Source organism: Myzus persicae, unplaced genomic scaffold (genome assembly GCF_001856785.1).
Source record: "Myzus persicae strain clone G006 unplaced genomic scaffold, MPER_G0061.0, whole genome shotgun sequence".
Taxonomy (NCBI): domain Eukaryota; kingdom Metazoa; phylum Arthropoda; class Insecta; order Hemiptera; family Aphididae; genus Myzus; species Myzus persicae.
In genome coordinates this window covers 41,303-62,429 of record NW_019100791.1, presented here as the reverse complement: position 1 = coordinate 62,429, position 21,127 = coordinate 41,303, and the positions used below count along the sequence as shown (strand labels likewise).

General features: G+C 31.3%; 1 protein-coding gene across 1 annotated transcript; it reads left to right on the top strand.

Moving 5' to 3' along the window:
- Positions 1–17,095: 17,095 nt before the first annotated feature.
- LOC111043011 (glucose dehydrogenase [FAD, quinone]-like) lies at positions 17,096–20,627 on the top strand. The gene is made up of 2 exons (XM_022327782.1): positions 17,096–17,184; positions 18,396–20,627. The coding sequence occupies exons 1-2, from the start codon at positions 17,135–17,137 to the stop codon at positions 20,476–20,478; spliced, it is 2,133 nt and encodes a 710-aa protein (XP_022183474.1). The 5' UTR covers positions 17,096–17,134; the 3' UTR covers positions 20,479–20,627.
- The last annotated feature ends 500 nt before the right edge of the window (positions 20,628–21,127 follow it).

The following is a 21,127-nucleotide window of genomic DNA, read 5'->3' as shown; positions in this document are numbered from 1 at the left end:
TATGTGTATGTATGTACTGGTGTGTGTGTGTGTTGCGACCGCCGCAGCACACGCGACTCGGTATACACGGTACGCGTGTATTAGAAACAATATATACGAGCGGCGGCGTATGTGTGTTTCGTGTGTGGTGCAAGGAACTCGGGTGGGCAGGTGTGGATGCATGGGACGGGGGTAGCTGAGGCCCAAAGGAAATTCCGCCCAGAAAAGCCATCGTTTTCCGAGGAAACGAGCTGAACGGAGAGGCGTGTGCAGTCACACACACACACACACACACACACACACACACACACACACACACATATAATATATATATGACGACTATGAGGAAGAGGAGGCCGCATCGAGAGAACATATTTGTCCCTTCGCCCGAAACGAGAGAGCAACGCGCAAACCCTTTTGTCATTCCGGTCACTATATACGCAGAGCCGTGCACCGAGCACGTGCGCGGGTGTGCGTGTGTGTGTGAAGTATAATGGAAGGAGGCGACAATAACTATACGGTTACGGACTTACGGTGGCGGAAGGCGAACATCGGCGGCGAGAGAGTTACGCACGTCCCCATTGTGCGTCCGCACGCGAGTTTACCACGGCCATTGTTTCGCTGTTCGAGTCCCGAGTTCCAAGTCGACCGAGTTAGCTGCAATACCTAATAATAATAATAATAATAATAATAATAGTAATAATGATAATGATAATAGTACGCGTTCGCATAATAATATGTGCTCGTTGTGATATTGTTGTGTAATAATAATAATGTGTGTGTGTTGCCCTCTTCCAGTCGCGAGCGGTCTACGCAAACTTTCGCGGTACGAATATTGGCCTTTAAACGCACTGCCTCTATATACGTACATACATAATATAATATATATAATATATATATACGATTTACGCCTGCACGTGCGACTATTATGTTATTATTGTGCCCGCTCGCGAGGTCCGAGCGCACAGCGTACACATGTACGATAATAATATAATGCCCGCAGACACGATAATATATAACAAACGTCGTCCGTCGGGGCGAAATATATAATATACGGCTCGTTGACGTTGGTTTTCTCCGCGATTGTTTTACGCCAACGAATTCCGATGCCGTGCCGGACCTTTGTGGGCTACATTCCACGAGAGCGTTGCACACTCGCGTGACTTATGGCTCCCTCCGCAAAAGCTTCGAGGGAAATGATAAAATATATATATATATATATATATATTATTATAGCCGTTATTCGGCCGTAATGATATAAGTGTTGTATAATATATCGTAACGGATATAACGAATGCCGACATCTCAACTTTACCTAACACTTTAATGAGGCCATCTAACAATATCAATACGTAATGGGTTCATAATACGACGTGTTATTTCTGACGGTCTTAGAGAATAGATTATTTACTTGTAGCGGTTTTAGACAAATACTGCGGTTCGACATACACTAGAGATAAATTAGACAGAGCTATTTTTTTACGATCTTATAAAATTATTAACATTTTATACGATTCAGAAATAATAAATTACAAGTAGGTTTTAAATTTCGCAATGTTGTATATGATGACTAGTTGTCGATAACTGAGAAAAAAAATTCCTTTATTACAAGTTCGTTTTAATCAATGAAAAATATATAGCCATTTAAAAAATTGTAATGAATGAATATACCTACTAAAACATAATATTGTACTAAATTAATTATTTCGTGGACAAACGAGTATACATAACAAAAACAATTTAAACTCAAGCTTAATGTTTTAGAAATTGGTAAATTTAAATGAGCAGGTCTCTTGTCAAATTTGATGTTTGTGATGGACAACTTTGGGCATCTTAGCCATCGATATACTGCACAATCATACAAATTGCACAGGTTTAAAGTATCTACTTCAAACTTTACTCTGATTGAACTTTCACCTTAATTTCTCCGAAACAATCGCATAGGAATATAGCATCGATTATGTTGGTCTTAGTCTCAACTCTCAAATCATAATAGAAAAAATAAGATCATCGGAAACACCATGTTTCAGTATAATAGCACCGTCGGAAATATCACCATCGTGTTATAATTTAATACTTATAAGTATCAGTTTAGCGTCTCTTTTATGACATTAAATGTATTGTTCATAAAACAAAATAATATTTCTAGGTACTAGAGATAGGAACAACAACAACTACTAGGTAGATAAAGTAGTGAAAAGTAAGATGGTATAATAAAGCGCCTAGTAAAAGAAGGACTGCGACCTACTGTTATTCAGCCCGAACTGTGTTAGAGTTAGATCACGTGTAACAGATTAGCGATCAAGATAATTTTACCAACCATAACAACGACTTGTGATACATATTTATTTTATATAATAAATTATAATCGAGAGCTTGCAAGTTTCTGAAAGAGAATATGTTGCAAAATAAAACCATACCCTTGTGTAAGTTATTCTTGCTCGGGATTAAAATTGGTGTACGAAAGTTCCTACATGTTACAACTTACAAGGGACAACAAATTTGTCAAGTCTTCCACAAAATATTTTCAGACCGGTACCTATAAAATATGCACACGCACACACGCTTCGGAGAGTTTACTGTTGTCACGTCTTATCATTCGTGGTCGTGAACTGTTTTATTGCGCGCACACGGTGTGTTGGATGATAAATTAATGATCTAAATTATTGTCTATACCTGTAAGCTATGATCTACCTATAGCTACATTTCAATAAAAGTCAAACTCATAATTAATAGACGATTTAATAGCAATAACACATGTGATAAACCTGATAACCTCATTAACCTTGCACACACACACACACACACACACACTGCTCATTCGCTCCCAACGATGTCGAAATTGCCGAGAGTCCGGCAAAAACGAGCCGAACAGAAACGAAATTACATACTGTTTCAGCTCGAGTGAGAAGCCATAATAATGAAGTAAGATTATGTATATATAATATAAGACCCGGGAAAAAAGTCCTGGTACACGATATATTAAATAAAATAGATAATATTTTCTAGAGCCTGTTATATATAATATCATATAGTTTATCCTTCCAGCCGTCTTGGAGACTGACTCTAAACTGCTTGTTAAAATATAACTTCATATCGTGTAATTGTCATCTCCGAAACGAAAACGATTGATTATGCGTAAATTGTATAGGCATACTATAATATAGTGTCTATCTGTATAATATTGTAGGACGTACACAAACGCGAAAAATAATATTATATCGTCAACGTCGAATGTCAATTTGCACCAACACGCACGCACATGTCGTGTATGTTATTATTATTTTGAAGCACGAGTGAAATGCCTTTTATATACATTGTTGATGGTGCGTGGCGTATTACTATGGTTTGTGAGTATAGAGGGAAACTTTACCTATATAATATAATATATTTGTCTAATGATGTCTTTATATATGTATATACAGACACAATAATATACTTACGAGTTGACGGCGGAAGGGGGCAGGGGCAGAGAAAAATCAATGTGTACAATATTACGTAATGTTTGTTAAAAACGCACGTAACCCATTCTAATAAATTGTTTTTTTTGTCCATATTATTGTATTTGAGTATATCATAACATCTATTGTACTATATTCGTATTATAAGAGTATCGAGAAAACAGATCTTCGTTTCTTAAACTGTAACGACATAATATTTTTGTCCTAATCCAGACCGCAGAATCTCTACAAACCTACATCATACTTGTATATAGGTGCACACTACACATGCACACATTATTGTACCGATACTGAATATTTAAAATACTCCATACCTGTGAATACAAATCTTTTACAACAGTTACAAATTTACAATAACGATAAAAGCTAAAAGGATCGTTTTCAATACAAACTATTGTATCCGGACAATATTATTTTATTACAGTTAATTTAAAGCTAAAACATAATATGTTAGGTTTAATACGCAATACGCATCTAGAAAACAAAATGTAGGATTACAGATGATATTGTTTCAAAAGGTAATTGTTCGAATTTCTCTGTAGTTTTTGGAGATAAAAAGAAAAGCAAAATAATTGTCATGGAAATCGGAAATCGCAAGCCTGATACTTACTGTTTTCAAACATAGCGTTTTCGTCCACAACCTTTACCTCCCCTCCCCCACACTCAAGTTTAGTATTATAATAGGTATAGACAACCTTATTAACTACCAAACGTTATGGTTATTTGATGTTATTATCTAAGGAATGGTGCGGTTTGCCGAATATTTTGACAAATCGATAAATCAGCAGTTTTCAACTACGAATTGTCAATAATACTTATCAGGCCATAAGCAGCGCAAGGTGTACGCGGCGCTTAAGCTCGAATGCGTGACGTAACTATATTATTATAACAATACTAACGATTTGACCCACCTTGGAAATTGCCAATAATATATAAGTTATAACAGCATATCGGACGCCATAAACGGTCAAAAATAACACGGTTGCAGAATCTCTTATCTTTGTCAAATATGCGTGCCACGTGGCGAAGTCTTATTTCGTATTCCCACTACACTACGGATCGTTGTAGCTTGGAATATCGTTCTAAACGGTTTGGTATAAGATCATGCTGACTTTTTATGAAATTTTAATAAGTAAGTATACACCACAAGCTGTTGATGCTTCGGTGGAAAAGTTAATTCTTTTGTCTTATGGTAAATTAAATTTCACGTTAATCGTCGGTGTTTTAATAATTTAAAATAATAATAATAATTGAGAACCACGATATAATATTACGGTTATCGTACTCGTCCTTTTTAATACGTATAATATAATATATGTATACTAAACAAGACGTAGACAACGCGAAATCTGTTTAAAAAGTATGAATTTTTCCAAAAAATAACGGCTCAACAAAGCCGCGCTGTAGAAGGCGAAATTATGTTTAAAAAAAATGATAATTTCATAATAGGTTAATAAACCCACCGCCCATAAACCCGAACCATACGCTGCACATAAAATGCAACCATTCGCTATGCTGCGAGCGCGTGTGTCGAACAGAGATAATTGATCTTGCCATAACCGTCGCCATTATAAGGCAGACACTATATATATATGTATAATGTAGATACGCATTTAAGTCAAATAGAACTACCACGCAGGCATTGCACAATGCAGTGTTGTTATATTAGTATTATTATATTTGGACGTGATTTGGAGCCGGTATTATTACGCGCCGAGTAAACAGTTCCTTTGCGTGCGTGTTGTTAATTTATTATTTTTTGTGTATAGGTATATGGGTAGCAGTTATATTCTCTCGGTAAAATCATAACTTTCGTCCCATATATTTTATAGATACAGCGCAGTAACCATTAAAAAACACGACAATTTAAGATTTAAAAAAAAAATTTAACTGGATAAGTGCCACGAGCGAAGAGTATTTGCATCAACATCGTCATCGTTTTCGTTTCATTTCTTAATAATTAACTGTCGAAATGGTTTTATTCATATGTTCATAGATTTAAAACCAATGTTGATAATACAACCTAACTAAGAGTTAAATAATTTAAGAAGAAAAATACAAAAATATTTATTAGATCGTGAAATATATATATAGACGGATCGTTGAATTGTCACTGTCATTATAACGATACGTATAAACGTTTAAAATATTTTTTTAATCGTCCAATCCATTTGAATGTACAACAGTTTTTGAACAGAGTACAAGTTCCGCTGTGTATTATACGATTTGATTAATCTTCACCTTTATTTTATAGTTTTTGATGTAGTTCGCTTTCTAGAAAATTAGCTATGTCTATATACACGATGTGTGTTTGGTTCAACTATAATTTATTTAATCATTTTTGCACTTACCTACCTACCTAAATAGAAAAATGATTAAAATCAAACAATGATAAGAACAATAATTGAAAAAATATATATTCTTGTATATATAAAATCTTTAATATTTTACAATGGTCGTTTTAAAGCATATTACACGTACACGTGTACAGCACATATAATTTTAAGCGCAATAGCCCGAAGAAAAATATATTTTGATGTAACTTATTTGATTAAATAAAATATATTTTATTAAAATCATAAGAATATTGATAATGTTTTACTCTAATAATATAGCCGTTTTAACAATTGGTATTTTGATTATTATGAGCTTACATAAAAAGAATGAATAAACAAAAATAAAAACGCAGATGTATAAAATTATGTAAAATGTGTACGAAAAGCAGAGTATATTTGTTTCATAGGTGCATTTTGCACTGAAATATACTATTTATCCACATTTCTTAAAGAACTAATACCATTATTTTTAAGTTTTAATCACTGTTTTAACGCGCTTAAAAGAAAAACTTGAGATATTTATAAACTTTTTTGGACGGAAGAAAATAATGTTTTAAAATGTTTTGGATAGTGTCACTTCTGTGTGAAATATTAAAAGCGCTAGTCCGTAAAGACTCGTTCAAGGAGACACTTATAAAACGTTCACGTTCAGCGAACATTTTTAAAAATAAATTTCTTATCCGAAATAAGATATTTTTTTTTTGCATTATAATCGATGTGCGTATCGGTTTCGAGTTTAGCGCAGTGCTATGACACGCGGTCGGTTTACGTAACATTTCTCACCGAAAAAGCTCGATCTAAGATTTTTCAGACTTGGTTTCAAGCCAACGCCGTGCCCGTTAACGACCAACTAAACCGTCAAACGCGATTTGGGGTTTCGGTTTCTGCGATAACGGTCTATAAGCTCCCAGCACTTACGTGCCTAGATGGGTAAATTTGTTATTACCTATATATATACGACGACGCCATACCTATGTACAATATATTTATATATATGCATCATGGATACTTATCGGAACAACAGTATTTTATTTCAAATGACTGTGACCAGAAACGCCGGCGGAATTCATTTTATTGTCACCCAAATCTTCCGGTCTTCGTTTGGCCGTCCAACCATCTGCACGTGTCTCTTTCAGAACCACTGTGTTTCGTTTCAATACATTAGATTAGAATGCTTTTGAAAAATAAAAACCAACCTTCAAAAAGATATAAATGCATACCGTAAGGGTTTTTTTTATGTGCTTTTTCAAAAGCTTTTGCGATTACATTACGCCTATACCCAATCTATGTATATAAAATATATATATTATATTAGAAACGCGAGTCTTTGATTTTGACATTCTGTATAATGTGTGGTACTTGAAAGGACGTAGATTTGCATTCGACAATATTGCAATAAAATATAATGTATATTACATATAGTTTGAATATATTAGATAGGTAGTTCTCGATTATATTGATAAAAAATTGTGATAAAGTAATATTGTCGAGTTACTATTATTTTGAATAGCGAACTTAAACATAATATTATAGAATGGTTAAGTATGTTATTTACGATTTTGGTAGACAAAGAATACAATTATTATTTTTTTTTATGTGTATATGTGAAGTTTTTTCCAGGTGAAACAAATGTATTTATAAACAAATACTTCATGATCTCTAATTACACATATTCGTATGGTAAATATAATGTGTGTACCTACCATTAAGAGAGCTAATGATTTCTTCCAGGATGAACTACGGATTTTCAAAGTTCAGGTGTCTAATCTGCAGTAATTATATGTAGTTATAACAGACCTGTAGTCATCAAAATGTTAAGATATAATTTTCTTAAATTAAAAATATAATTTGTTTAAGGATAGCAATCATGTATGTTGAAAAATTGATTTTTAAATAATAAATAAATTAAATAATATTTTTCTTAGTATTTGCAGTTATACTGTTGAAGTAAAGTTTTTTTCTTCAAAGCAAAGAATGTTAAATAATAACTACATTTAAAAATAGTGTGTTCAAAATAAAAAGGTTAAAAACACTAATATAAGTTAAATTAGCTTAACACGTACAATGAGAATATATAATATACCTTTCCTGATAATTCCTTAGCTAAATACGTTCGTGTTGTAAATTATATATCTTAACAATTCGGTCGCTTCTGACGTCAATTAATTTGTAAGTGGCAAAGTTTTAATTAAAACTTATGGTTGACAGAAATAATATTTCTCGTTGCTTTAAACAAATCATACCTAAACAACGAGTCGATTACTGATAGGTAACTGATAAGAAAGTATATTTTAAATAATTCAATATGAAAATTGAAAACAACTCAAAGAGAATATAATATGGGTACCTTAACGTCCTTAACTTTTGAGTTTTGACGAATTAAAGCAACTTTGTCTCAATAGGATGTAACAGTGAGGCCTATGTCATACAATCTTATTAAAAATGTCCTTTTGTTTGGCTACCCAATTATTCACTATTACTTATTGTATAGAAATATTTGTCATAAAGTATTAATTTTTTGACAGAACTATAATAGCTGCAACCAACCAACTACGTTTACATGTCAGATTTACACAAATTGCAAAAATTAAAGTTTTTAACTTCCAATTAACTACATATTTATTTATGTGTATCAACGTATAAATGATCATAATACCTATTTATTTGTTGTTTTTTATTTTAATTTATTCTTCAAGAAAATAATGGGCCTCGCCTAAAAATGTTCGTGTGCTTAATATTTTTGTTTCTTTTCAAATACCCAACCAAACTTTTCCTTATTTAATGAACTAATAATTATTTAAGATTAGAAAATGACATGGAAACCTTTAATAAACAGTACAAATTACTAAAATTGGAATTTTTAATTTTGTTAAATGTGCATAATGTTGAATTAAACATTGATTTTTACAAGACAACATTTATTTTTGAAAAGCCTAGATTTAAAATCTCTCGTTTTAAGTTAGATTTGAATGTGTAAACTTATGTTTGTACTTACAAAGTCGTATAATTTTTTTTATAATTGCATCGATGTCCAATAAGAAAATTTTTACGGCATTGATAGTGTTTAGGTATAAATTATATTTATTATTTATTATAGTATAACGATAACTATTGTTAATAAGCATTTGTGTAACATTCAAGATAATTTATATTCTGAAGACAATGTACTAGGTGCGAGGTTGCGTTATGTTAATAAATTCTTTACCATGTTAAATAATAAATTTGTGTGAACTCGTGAGGGTTGAGCATGGCTTAAGAAGGCTTTTGTTACATCCAAGCCATATACACTGCCCAAAATGGGAAATGGGGAAAATCTGATTAATAATTATGCTCATTAAAATACCTTGACGTGCACTGTTTGAAAGCAAATGCCATTTGATTGATGGTGGAAACGGATTCCACAAACAATACAAAGTTCAAAATATTACATAATTTAGAAGACGGACGTGGTTGTGTTACTATACAAGATTAATGAAAATAAAACTATAATTGTTTTAATAACATTTTATTGATTTTTTTTAATAATTTCATTCTGAGCGTTTAATATAACTTTAGTATGCGTAATTTTGCATAAGTAATAATTATTCTTTAAGTGAGCAATAAAATCAAGGTCTGGCTATTAAAAAATAATTTTAATTTTATTGTACATAAATTTGCAGATTTAATTGCATAAGAATACAATGCGTATAAAATACCTATAAAATGTCTTTTATAATTATAGGCAAAAAATATACTTGTGTTTGTTTACTTTTTATGAACAAATGTATTGTTATATTGTATTAGGGTGATCATTTAATTTGATAGTCGATCAATCCCAAGTGATAAAAATTATCATAAAAAATTCATGACTATTCAAAATGTTTAGTTGACTTATTTAAGTATATATTGACAAGAAACACAAATTGTTATTCTTCGTGCCATCGTAATAAATTAAGGTGACTTACCAAAAGAAACATAAATGGTCATCATCGTTGTTAAGGGTACGGACTTAACTAAAAACACTTAACCATTTATAGGCTGGTCGTGCGTTGGCGTTTATACTCACACTGGTGGTACACATGATTTATTATGAGTTGAAAAATGACGTTAGTGACCCACATCATCAGTTATGGTTATTACGCAATATTTAACTCAGGAGGACGTTATAGAGTTTTCGATTTAAAAAATACTGCAGTCCAATCCGTTACATTTTATTTATTTTATACGAATCTGTTTCGACGTATGTTGAAAACAAGTAAATGTAATTTGATTTGATGGTTTTTGCCACGGCCTCACTGACGATCCTTTAAGGTTCTAGACTTCTAAGACGTAACATTGCATGATATTGTTTAGCAAAATAAATGTCAACTTCCCTTAAGCTTCCAAACCACTTCACTTTCTTGGCCTATGCCCGTGCAGTAATCTTTTTATGTTTTTGTATATTTATGTATAATATAATATAATGTAATACCATGCGGTATTATGTTTTTTTCAGACATTTGATTGATGAAGTTACACCGAAAAGGTCGTCGAAATAGTTTCTGCTCTGCTCAAAAATTCGCTGCGGACCCACACAACTCTATACACGACGTTGTCCGCATAATCTGTTTCCCCGCCGCGCAGGCCAATGTTCCCTGCATAGCCGCCACAATTTCAATTTGGACCGTTCCCTGCAATAATTTATTTCCGTCGCGACAAATATTAAATATTTCCGTGTTCCCTTTACTCGTATATATTTTTAACAGTGCACGCTGACTTATTGCGAACGACAATGTAACTATACGAACGGTGCAATAACTAATAAGTAATGGAAAATATACTTCCCCCTCCACCCCCCCCCCCCGTGGAGGTCGAACGTCGGAACACTGCGCTGGCCTCATTATGTTTCACAAATTGACTTATGATATAAAATGCAGGGCGAAAAAACATTGTTTTTCAAAATCCCGGTTGTTGTTTTGCCCCGCGATTTACTCGATAGAGATAGACCGGCGTATTACCTATCTCTTTCGATCCATTCGCAGAAATATGAATATAGTTTCATGTTGTATAGTCGCACATAATATTTTATACGCGGAGACCGTTTGCTGTGGAACAATAACCGTATCTATGTAGGACGTAACGTCTTTATTTTTTTTTTGTGCCTGACTAAAGATAAACAAACAAATAAATTGAAATCGTAAATGTCGAATAATATAATATAATATAAAAATACAATTGTAGACCAATCGATATATAGGCGATTGGGTCGAATGGGATGAGCTATTATTTATTTACAATATTGGAACTTTATTTTATGGGCAAAGCGACGAAGATTTTGATTAGAAATCAAGAAATCGTTATAGTACTTACTGCATCTTGAGTTTTAGTCACATAATTTGAGAAAAAATACAATCGTCAATGAACACCATTACATGAATAAACCACGTATTTTGTTTTGAAAATAAATGTCGTTACTCACACCCATTGATACTTTTCCGATACACACGAAATAAGATGAATATATTTACGTGGTTAAAAAGAAATACAGAAAAAAATCAATTACCAAGTTAAATGAATTTGCAGGTTCGGTGACGTTAACGGTATTGTCGTTTCCATATGATTTTAAGATTTCCTGACTAAAATCATTTTTCATTTCACGTAGTCATATACGTCAAATAAAATAAACACTAATAGGCAGTACAAAAATCTAAATTGTCATGTGTAAATAACCTTTGGAATTGGATAGTATAAATTATTAATATGTTCCAACAGTTTTGAATCAGTGCCATTTTGCTTATCGGCAATTATCATGTACTGTAAGATATGATCAGAAGAAAAATGTAATTTCTGCAAAATTACTTTCCGTTGAATTATTTTTCGCACTTATTGTCTCTTCTTTTCTTCTGATCACCTCACAGTACTTGATAACTGTAGATAAGCGTGTTACAAAAGTGGTACTTAAACTTAACAAGCTTCCTATAACACCGGACATATACTTCTCGATTAGTTTTGAAACAATAAATGTTATGATTAATATTTAATACAAAATGAGTAAGTATATATTTCTGAACAATATTAAATTGTATGCATACAAGACAAATATACATAACGAATAAAAAATCAATAAGTTCAAAACTTGATTAATGCATTTTATTTGTAATTATTTATTTATACCGACAGAATAGTATTATTTATAATAATATGCAACGCGATGTATACTCATATTACATTGAATTCGAATAGTAATATTAAATGATAATGACATATTATACCTAATGAACAAAATAAATTACTAACATTTCAACTGTATCGCTGCATTGATTCTATTAAGCGTTATACATTTATAATAAATATTATTATTGCAAACTCTCAAAATCAGGAAATGGCTTTGTACAAAATATGCAATTTCGTATTACTCGCGGATAACATGATTGCATACATATATATATATATACTGCATATATTATATTCATACGACACTGAAAATATAGCTGTTATAATTATGAGGTTTTAACCCCAATCGAAAGCCTGGCCGTATCGTCGCTGATCAAATTTAATAATATTTCAATAGTAGATAATAAATTGCGATATTGTATAATGCACGTTTCCGGCGGCGTACTATTATTTCAATGTTATGACTACTTTCCAGGATTATTTTTGTAATTCAACGCGAGCTCGGCCCTGCACATGAATGGTTTGAACATAATAATATAATATACAATGTATACAACACCACACCAACTGTAATAACGGTTTGGAATCGCTGACACTCATATATTTCTTTCGCGGTGCCCGATTATTGACATTGGACTGGATACGCAGTACGCGCGCGTGTATAATATATACAATATTTAATGTGAATGTGACTATAAATTATCGTGTATGCATATTGCTTATAAACACACACACACACACACACACACACACACACACACACACACACACACACACACATATATATTATATACACACGCGTATCGTATATGGCATAAAATGGACCTTATGATACGGTTTCGTACGGCTTAACAATTTACTACTCACCGTTAGATAACATTTATCGAACCGAGTAGAAAATAAATTAAAGAGTGAAACGTCCGATTTTATGGCCCAGACACCCAGTGTAAATGTTCAGGTTCAATTTGGAATTTAATGACGGCCATACACTTTTAAAAAGACGCATGTTACCCGTATAATATATAACGTCACCACTCACTGCCTATCTAACGAACAATATAGCGCCGACTTTATTCCACTGCGATGTTATAAATGGTCGCTTTTCAGTTGATATTGGAGTTTGAAGTGCTTAAACACCTTTGGACAAAATTTCAAAAAGAGGATATGATTTGATTATCTTATATTACGCGATTTATAAATCATAACCAATCTAATCGAGACTTGATCCGGTATTTTATTACCATATTATGTATACTATATAATATTATGTGCATTGTACAGATATATATAAATACCGTTAGATAGAAGTTATAAGTTATTATCGTGATTGAGGACCATTTCCGAGAAATCAGTAAAAATAATATACCTATCAATTTATTTCAAAATTAATAAAAATAAATAAAAATAATTATTTTTGACATTTTTCTAACTTGAAATTTACAATAGAATATAATGTGCGCTAAAAACTTTTTATGCCCTTAATTTATATGCTACTAAGCATTTTCTATGATTGCTTAGCATATAATACGAATATAAATGATCAACCAGATTAAATATGCAGATATATAAAAATTCACGTTATAATATAGTTATAACTTTATAACTTATTTTGCAAAATACTGTCCGACGAATATGATGCAACACGCGTAGTAATAATACCTATTTTAAAGTTCTATTATTTCTTTGTAACACAATAGTTTATGAAAACAGTATGATATTATCACAAAAATATTCATTTTGTCAAATGATAGGCTTTTGGTGTTCAAACACTAATGTTTAACTATATATAGACGCTACAGCTTAAATTCAACTCTGCAGTCAATGTAATTTTGCATATTAGATACTAGATAGCCACATGTAGGTACATGTCATCCTAAGTCATATAGATTTTTTTACATATTAAATGTACATAATAAATATCAACATAATTATATCAGGTAATTACTAGATTTATTTTATTACATAATTTTTTTAATCAACAGACGGGGGTAAAAAATAGGTAAAATAAAAAAATAGACATATAGAAGTGCGTTATATAATTTAAAATAAAAAAGATATAATAATACGTATAGTTAGTAAGTATAGAATCTAGTAATATTATACATATTACATAACAAAATACCTACCTTTTTTACGAGGATTTTACATTTCCATCATGCACCCCTTGGCACTTTTATTTGTAAATCGGCCACTATAGTGAAGTAATTCTCATACACTCCACTAATCGTTACTAATTTATAATGTTTTAAGACGAGTACATTACTATGCCTCACAGAGAAGTGGACGTCCGATATTATAAAAGCAACAGTTTTGGTAATTTTTCCACCACAGCTAAGTTTTATTTATGCTTAGGTATCTGGTATACTATCCACGATGCTATCCAAAACGTTATTTTTGAAACGGAAGTGTTCATATAATCCATATTCAATAAAATATTGATACCCGATAGTTCCGGGAAATGGTGTGTACGATTTGGTGAATTTCCTATTTTTTTCTGTCTCATTTGTAGAATGTCACTATTGTAATATCGTCTATCGATGCTTCTCAAACATATTAATAGCCACGATGTATGCTATTGGGTATAAAGTATTGTTCATATTATTGATTAATATACGTATAAGAATAAAATAAATCATGAATAAAATAGAAAAGCAAAAACGTTAAAATGAGACTATTAAAAAAAAAAAATGCATTAAAATCATTACCTACATAGGTCATTACAATTCTTTTAAAAAAGGAAACTATAAAATATTATGTAAAGCGTTAGACTTTATTACTTAAGTGAAAAAAAAAATACTGATAAGTATTCTCGTCGTTTATTTATCGGATAATCGCGTAATGGACAAGATTGTGTGAATGCACAGATATTACTTTTAAAACATGAACGAGTTGTTCAAACCCATATTATTAGATATAGTATACAGACGCTCATTAATCTCTGTCAGAATTTTGATTGAACTGTATCGTTATTTGTACAGATGAGTGAATTGTTGTATACGTCTGCGTTAGACGAATGATGATCAAAGGACAGTAAAAAAACAGTAGGGACAAAAATATACTAATCAGATGGTTGTGATCGTTTTCCACACTCAATAATTTATTATACAACAATTGCGTGTATACATAATACAATACTAATTTGTCACACAACGAGATTTTAAAGAGAATTTTCGTTTTATAAACCTGATCGTTATTTGATTTTTTTTTTCAAAATAGCTATACTTAATATCAGATATGACAATAAAATTAAAATATAATATTAAACACCTATAATGCTGACAAAGCCGTAGAAATAAACTTTAAAATAATAATTTACCTATATTTGTGAACCGAAATTTGAGCGAATATTAGTTTATTATTATTATTGTATGCATATTTTAATATCCGCTACTTAGGTTACGTAATATTATAAACTAATATGTTTTGGAATTATTTTTAAAATTAGTTTTTATGCATTTTGAAGTCAACAAAAGTTATTTAAAGTTTTTAAAGTTTCCACTAAAAATTATTATTATTTATTTACATGTAAACCATGACTTTTTTGGTAATTTCATGAGACTGTTAAATTATTTCAAACAGTTTTACTAAATTATGTCACGGAAAATGTATATGATGTTTTAAAACAAATTTATACTTTCAAGTTTCAACATTAAGCATTTCACCAATAACCATTATAACAAAAAGTGACCCGGATATTTTATATAAAATGTATTAGTAGGTAGGTACTGCAAAATTATTATTCCTTGTTTGTATGCATTGCTAATGATGCATTGATGAATACATTTGAACTACAGTTATTCTGTACTTATTCAATGATACACAAGCAGACTACACGAATATTGTATAATTTAAAAAAAAAAAACAAAAATATTGCAATAATTACGCATACCAATAAACATTAAACACAAATAACATGAGTAGCGGTCAAACAGTGGTGGTGGTCAGGGGGGGGGGGTGTAGAGGATATATCCCCCTCCCCCGACAAAGCCATTTGACCCCTACTGAAGAAGACGTATAATGTTTTATTAAAATAATATAAGTTTATGATAAAAACATTGCAAACACCGCTGGAACTCAATACCTGAGAACATCAAGTTGAAGGGCATTAAAAAATCAATTGTCAAAATGGGTTGTCCTGACCATTTGACTAGGTGAAAATAAATTGTCAAAAATAGATGCAGAATAAGACACTCTCTCCTTACTTACTCATACTTTATCAACAAGGATAATACTTGCAACACACTCCTTACTGTTGAATTTCAATACATAATTATCCACTATCCAAAATACTCAACAATCCGATGCTATCGAATGAAAAAAAAACAAAACCAACACAAAACTGAAAATATATTTAAGTTTTTTAAACATTTTGGTATGTCATGATGAAAATATAATTTAAACCAGAAAAATGTATTAAATCAACAAATTATTAATTGTCTTTCAAATGTAGGGAACTATAATAATGTGAATCCCAAAACTTAGGAGAGAAAATTAAATAGAAATGTATAGGTAGGTACAATATTATCTCATTCCCATAATTTAGTATTTTTTTCACATTCGCAAATCAATGAACATATTTTTGTACACTTATTCTGGTACATAATATTGTATTATATTGTATATATTTTAATTAGGTTAATACAGTAGCAAGTAATTGTTTGGATTTTATCGATATGTATGTACATTTTATTACGTATACTTAATTTTAAGGCACGAAGAAATTTCATTATTGTACTTCATAAGTAAGATTTTTTTTGAATTGTTTTTGTTTTATCAGACATGTTTTACAAACTATAAGCCAAATTTATTAAATATTTTATCTATACGAATTTCAGCAGAAGATGAGTGTTATTTATATTAATGCCTATAAATATGATGTGCATAGAAAATATGATATTTCATCTCTGAAATGTTACTAAGTGCAGTATAAAGTTTCATAAAAGGTTTTAAATGATGTCCACTATTTCAGGACCAATGATTTATACGATAAAATATAATAAATAATCATTTTCAATAAAACGAACTAATGAATGTATGTCAGTCATATGTGTATACATTAAAACGTATCATAATGATTTATGTGAAATTTTCAGGGAAAAAAATAAAAATAAATCGTTTGTTCATATCAATGTTGACCGTTTTAAAACAATAGTTTTAAACAAATAAAACTCAGCAGTATATAAGCTTCAAAATTTGTTCCATTAAGAACACTAAACAAAAATTACCATGGACACATTCAGGACGTTGTGGCTCTTAATAGGACTGCTTGCAGTCTAGTAAGTATACAATCTTATTATAAGCAATCATAAAATTATACTTTATAGTGCATCTTTTTGATATGACTAGTATAGTAAAAGTATGTTTTTAAAATAATTGCTCAAAATAGTGATACGTAAATTACATAATTGTGTTATTATTTGTGTTACAATGATACTTTTAATAATTGAAATTGGTTTGTTATTTTTGTTTTTCATAAAATATAGAGCCAAAGTTTTTTTAAACATATATTGTCTCGATTTTTGACAACCACAAATATTGAGGATTTTATATTATTATGCTAATGAGTATTTATTTAATTTAAATTTACAGTTTAATTGCCTACATTCTGAAAAGTCCTGAATTTAGGTGGTATCTATTTAAGCTAAAAAATGAAGTTAAAATAAATACCAACTTTTTAATTAATAAATACATATGTATAATGCACATGAGTAATATAATGCATAAACATGATTTTATACCTATTATATATTTATGTTTAATAATGTAATATTTTATTTTTTTTAAATTAGTTTTAGTTAAATACGTTTTTTTATATTTACTAAGTAGTGTTAAAAATATGGTCTAATATTTTATACATTTTTTTAATTTTCTAAGAATAATTAAAGCTCATGTTTTTTACAGTATTTAATATCGGTTAAGGTAGACATATTAGCTGATTTTAGCCAGGACTTGTATTTATCTGAATTTAAACTTTATTTTTTTGTAGAGTAGGCATAAAATATTTTTCTTTAATATTTTAAATGAATATTTGTAATGTTCATTTATTATTGTGGCTTACTAAGGTTTTTGTGGTAATAATTATGCTGTTATGTTTTTAGATGACATACGCTATTTTAATTGAATAAACAAAATTAAATTAGCTACTAATTAAATATTTTAAGGCTTGTTTTAATGTACACTACTAGCCTACATACATTTGAGAATTTTAATTATTTACAAATCTATTATACTAAAATATTGACATACAAATTACAATATACATTATATACACAAATATAGCTATATATACACATAATTTTAAATCATATTTCACACAATCTCTTATATTTGATTTAATCAAGTCCTCTAAACCCATTCGCCAAATATATAATGTTTTTTTATATTGTTATATAAATATCGAATTAAAAATATTTTTGCATATTATAATATTTCTAATATTTTATTCTTTAAAACATTTGACATTTATTATGTATTTTTTTGTTTTAAGCTTGGAAAATGGAGTTGAGTCATTTATGACCTTACCATTCGGTCAAAAAAAGGATGCATCAGAGAAAAATGTAGTTCATAGTGTTACAACCACTCGTTCCGTGGTAGTTGAAAAAAAATCCACAACCTTCAAGAAAAAATGTTGGTCAGATTTAAAAGACGATAAAGCTTTGAGTATAAACACATTGGAGATGTGTCAGAAATACGGTTATAACGTAGAAGGCTTATACGTCGTACCAGAGTTTTTGAGACTTCTTCATTCACTAAACCGAGAACAATGCAGTATGGCTTCTAGAATCACTTATCCCAGAGATTACAGTCTGTCAGTCAAGAACAACGACGAGTTTGATATTATCATAGTTGGCTGTGGAGCTTCAGGATCAGTTTTGGCTGCTAAACTTAGCGACGAAAAGAACTTGAACGTTTTGGTATTGGAGGCTGGAGGTACGCCACTCATACAATCTGAGATACCCGGACTCTGGGCCAATTCTATTGGTTCCGAGATGGATTGGAAATATACAGCAAAAGAAGACGAAACGTTTGGTCAAAGTTTAGAAAACAAATGTGTCAAGGTTATTCGAGGAAAATGCTTAGGAGGAACTACGGCTTTAAATACAATGTTATATGATCGAGGTATAGAATCAGATTATACTAAATTTGAAATGGCAGGTTTAACAAAATGGAGTTGGGAAGATGTTTTGAAATACTATAAACGTTCAGAGGACTGTAAGTTCGAGAAAATCACCACACACGAAACAGTGAGTAGATCACATAGTGTCGGTGGTAAACTGTGTGTCGATTCGTTCCGTAACACAAGGACTGTTAAAATCAGACAAGTCTATTCTAAGGCGTTAAATGCTGTCAATTATGATACATTAGACTTTTTATCTGTGAAGAACCACCAAGGTTTCGTTTCATCTGTCGCAATCGTTAAAAACGGTTTACGTGTGAACGCAGCAAAAGCCTTTTTGAAAAATGCTAACAGAAAATACAATCTTAAAATATCAGCCAGGTCCTTAGTCAAAAGAATTATATTCGAAGGTAAAAAAGCTGTAGGAGTAGAGTTTGAAAATTCAGTTGGAGAACTAATTCAAGTTAAAAGTAAGAAGGAAGTTATATTGAGTGCCGGCCCGATAGGATCTCCAAAACTACTCCTGGAGTCAGGTGTTGGGCCAAAGGCTCTACTCGATTCATTGGGCATTCCTGTGGTCGTAGAGAATAATAATGTGGGTTTGAATTTACAAGCTCATCCAAATTTCTTAGGCATAGTAGTTAAATTTGAATTGCCGCCGGTCAAGTCATATTCTATCAGTGAAATGGTCTTTGAATACTTAATGAAGCATACTGGACCATTGGCCACAATAGGAATGTGCAGTTTTACTGGTTTTATAGATATTGACGGTAACGGTGTTCCGGATATTCAAATATTCTTTTACTATTACTCTCAGGACGATACTGTATTCATGCCTTCGCAATTGGATGCTATGAACTTAAATGACAACATCACGGAACAGGTAATCGACCTTAACGATGACCACGATATTAAATTTATCGGTATTTCATTGCTCCGTCCCAAAAATACTGGTAAAGTGACTGTAAATAAGACTTGTGGTGGTGACGAATATGAACCAATTATAGAATTTGGCTCTTTGGACGAAGAGGATGTTGGTACTCTAATGAAAGCTATCAAGTGGGTAAAAAATCTTGTACAATCTGAAGCATTTAAACATTATGGACCACAAATCGTTCCTTTAAAATTCGAGGGTGGCCCAGAGCCGGACGTGGACAGCGATGAATATTGGAAATACGCCATCAAACAATTGACGATAATGAACATCCAGATGACTGGTACATGCTCCATGGCGACAGAACCTTCGAAAGGCGTTGTTAACGAAGACCTTGAAGTTTTTGACACCGATGGCTTAATGGTCGTGGATTCTTCTGCACTTCCGATAATGTTCAGTGCTGAAAGTTGTGCTCCATCCATCATGGTCGCAGAGAAAGCTTCTGATATTATAAAGACAAAATTGGGATGCAATGATGATGAAGAAAGCGATGAATCATCGGATGATAATTCTAAATAAAATTATATCTACCAACCTATATAATACATAATACTTTTTAAGTTAAACGAGAGAACTTGATTCCTGATGAGTGTTATAATACATGTTAATAAAATGAAATTAATTATACAGTGAGAATTTTAAATAATATATTATAACAACTATATATCCTGAAACTCTTTTTTTTTTTCACGAGATTTTATAGGTACTGTTATAATTATCGTTATCATTTAAATAAACACCCTATGTTGTCGATGTTTATTTTCAATTAATAAAAAAAATATGTGTATGATCGTCATATTTTTAAGTAACTTACACACTTTCAAACATTTGTAGTTTATGAAGAAGCAAATCGTATGCAAATAAAGTAAAATAGAGCGTCCTCGCGACTATGTCAGATAACTTAAATAATATGAAAAAAGGGGATGAGGTGACCGAGTGGTCTGACGCGTCCGCTGCGACGCAGCCGGTCGCGGTTCGATCCTCGGCTACCGGGCGGCATTTTTCTCCGGACAAGTCGCGGTGACCGGAGAACAAGTGCTGCCATCCCCCACCCCCGGGGCATGCAGAAACCTACGGGTGCCCCATTCGAAATTCTGCCAAAAAAAAAAAAAAACAAACACACACGTGTTCCCCCCTACCGTTCCAAAAAATATACAATACAAACTAC

Excerpts from the sequence above, each read along its gene's own strand:
- LOC111043011 (XM_022327782.1), top strand. The coding sequence starts at position 17,135 with ATGGACACATTCAGGACGTTGTGGCTCTTAATAGGACTGCTTGCAGTC. Across the intron at positions 17,185-18,395 it reads ATAGGACTGCTTGCAGTCTA|CTTGGAAAATGGAGTTGAGT; the intron begins GTAAGTATACAA and ends TTTTGTTTTAAG.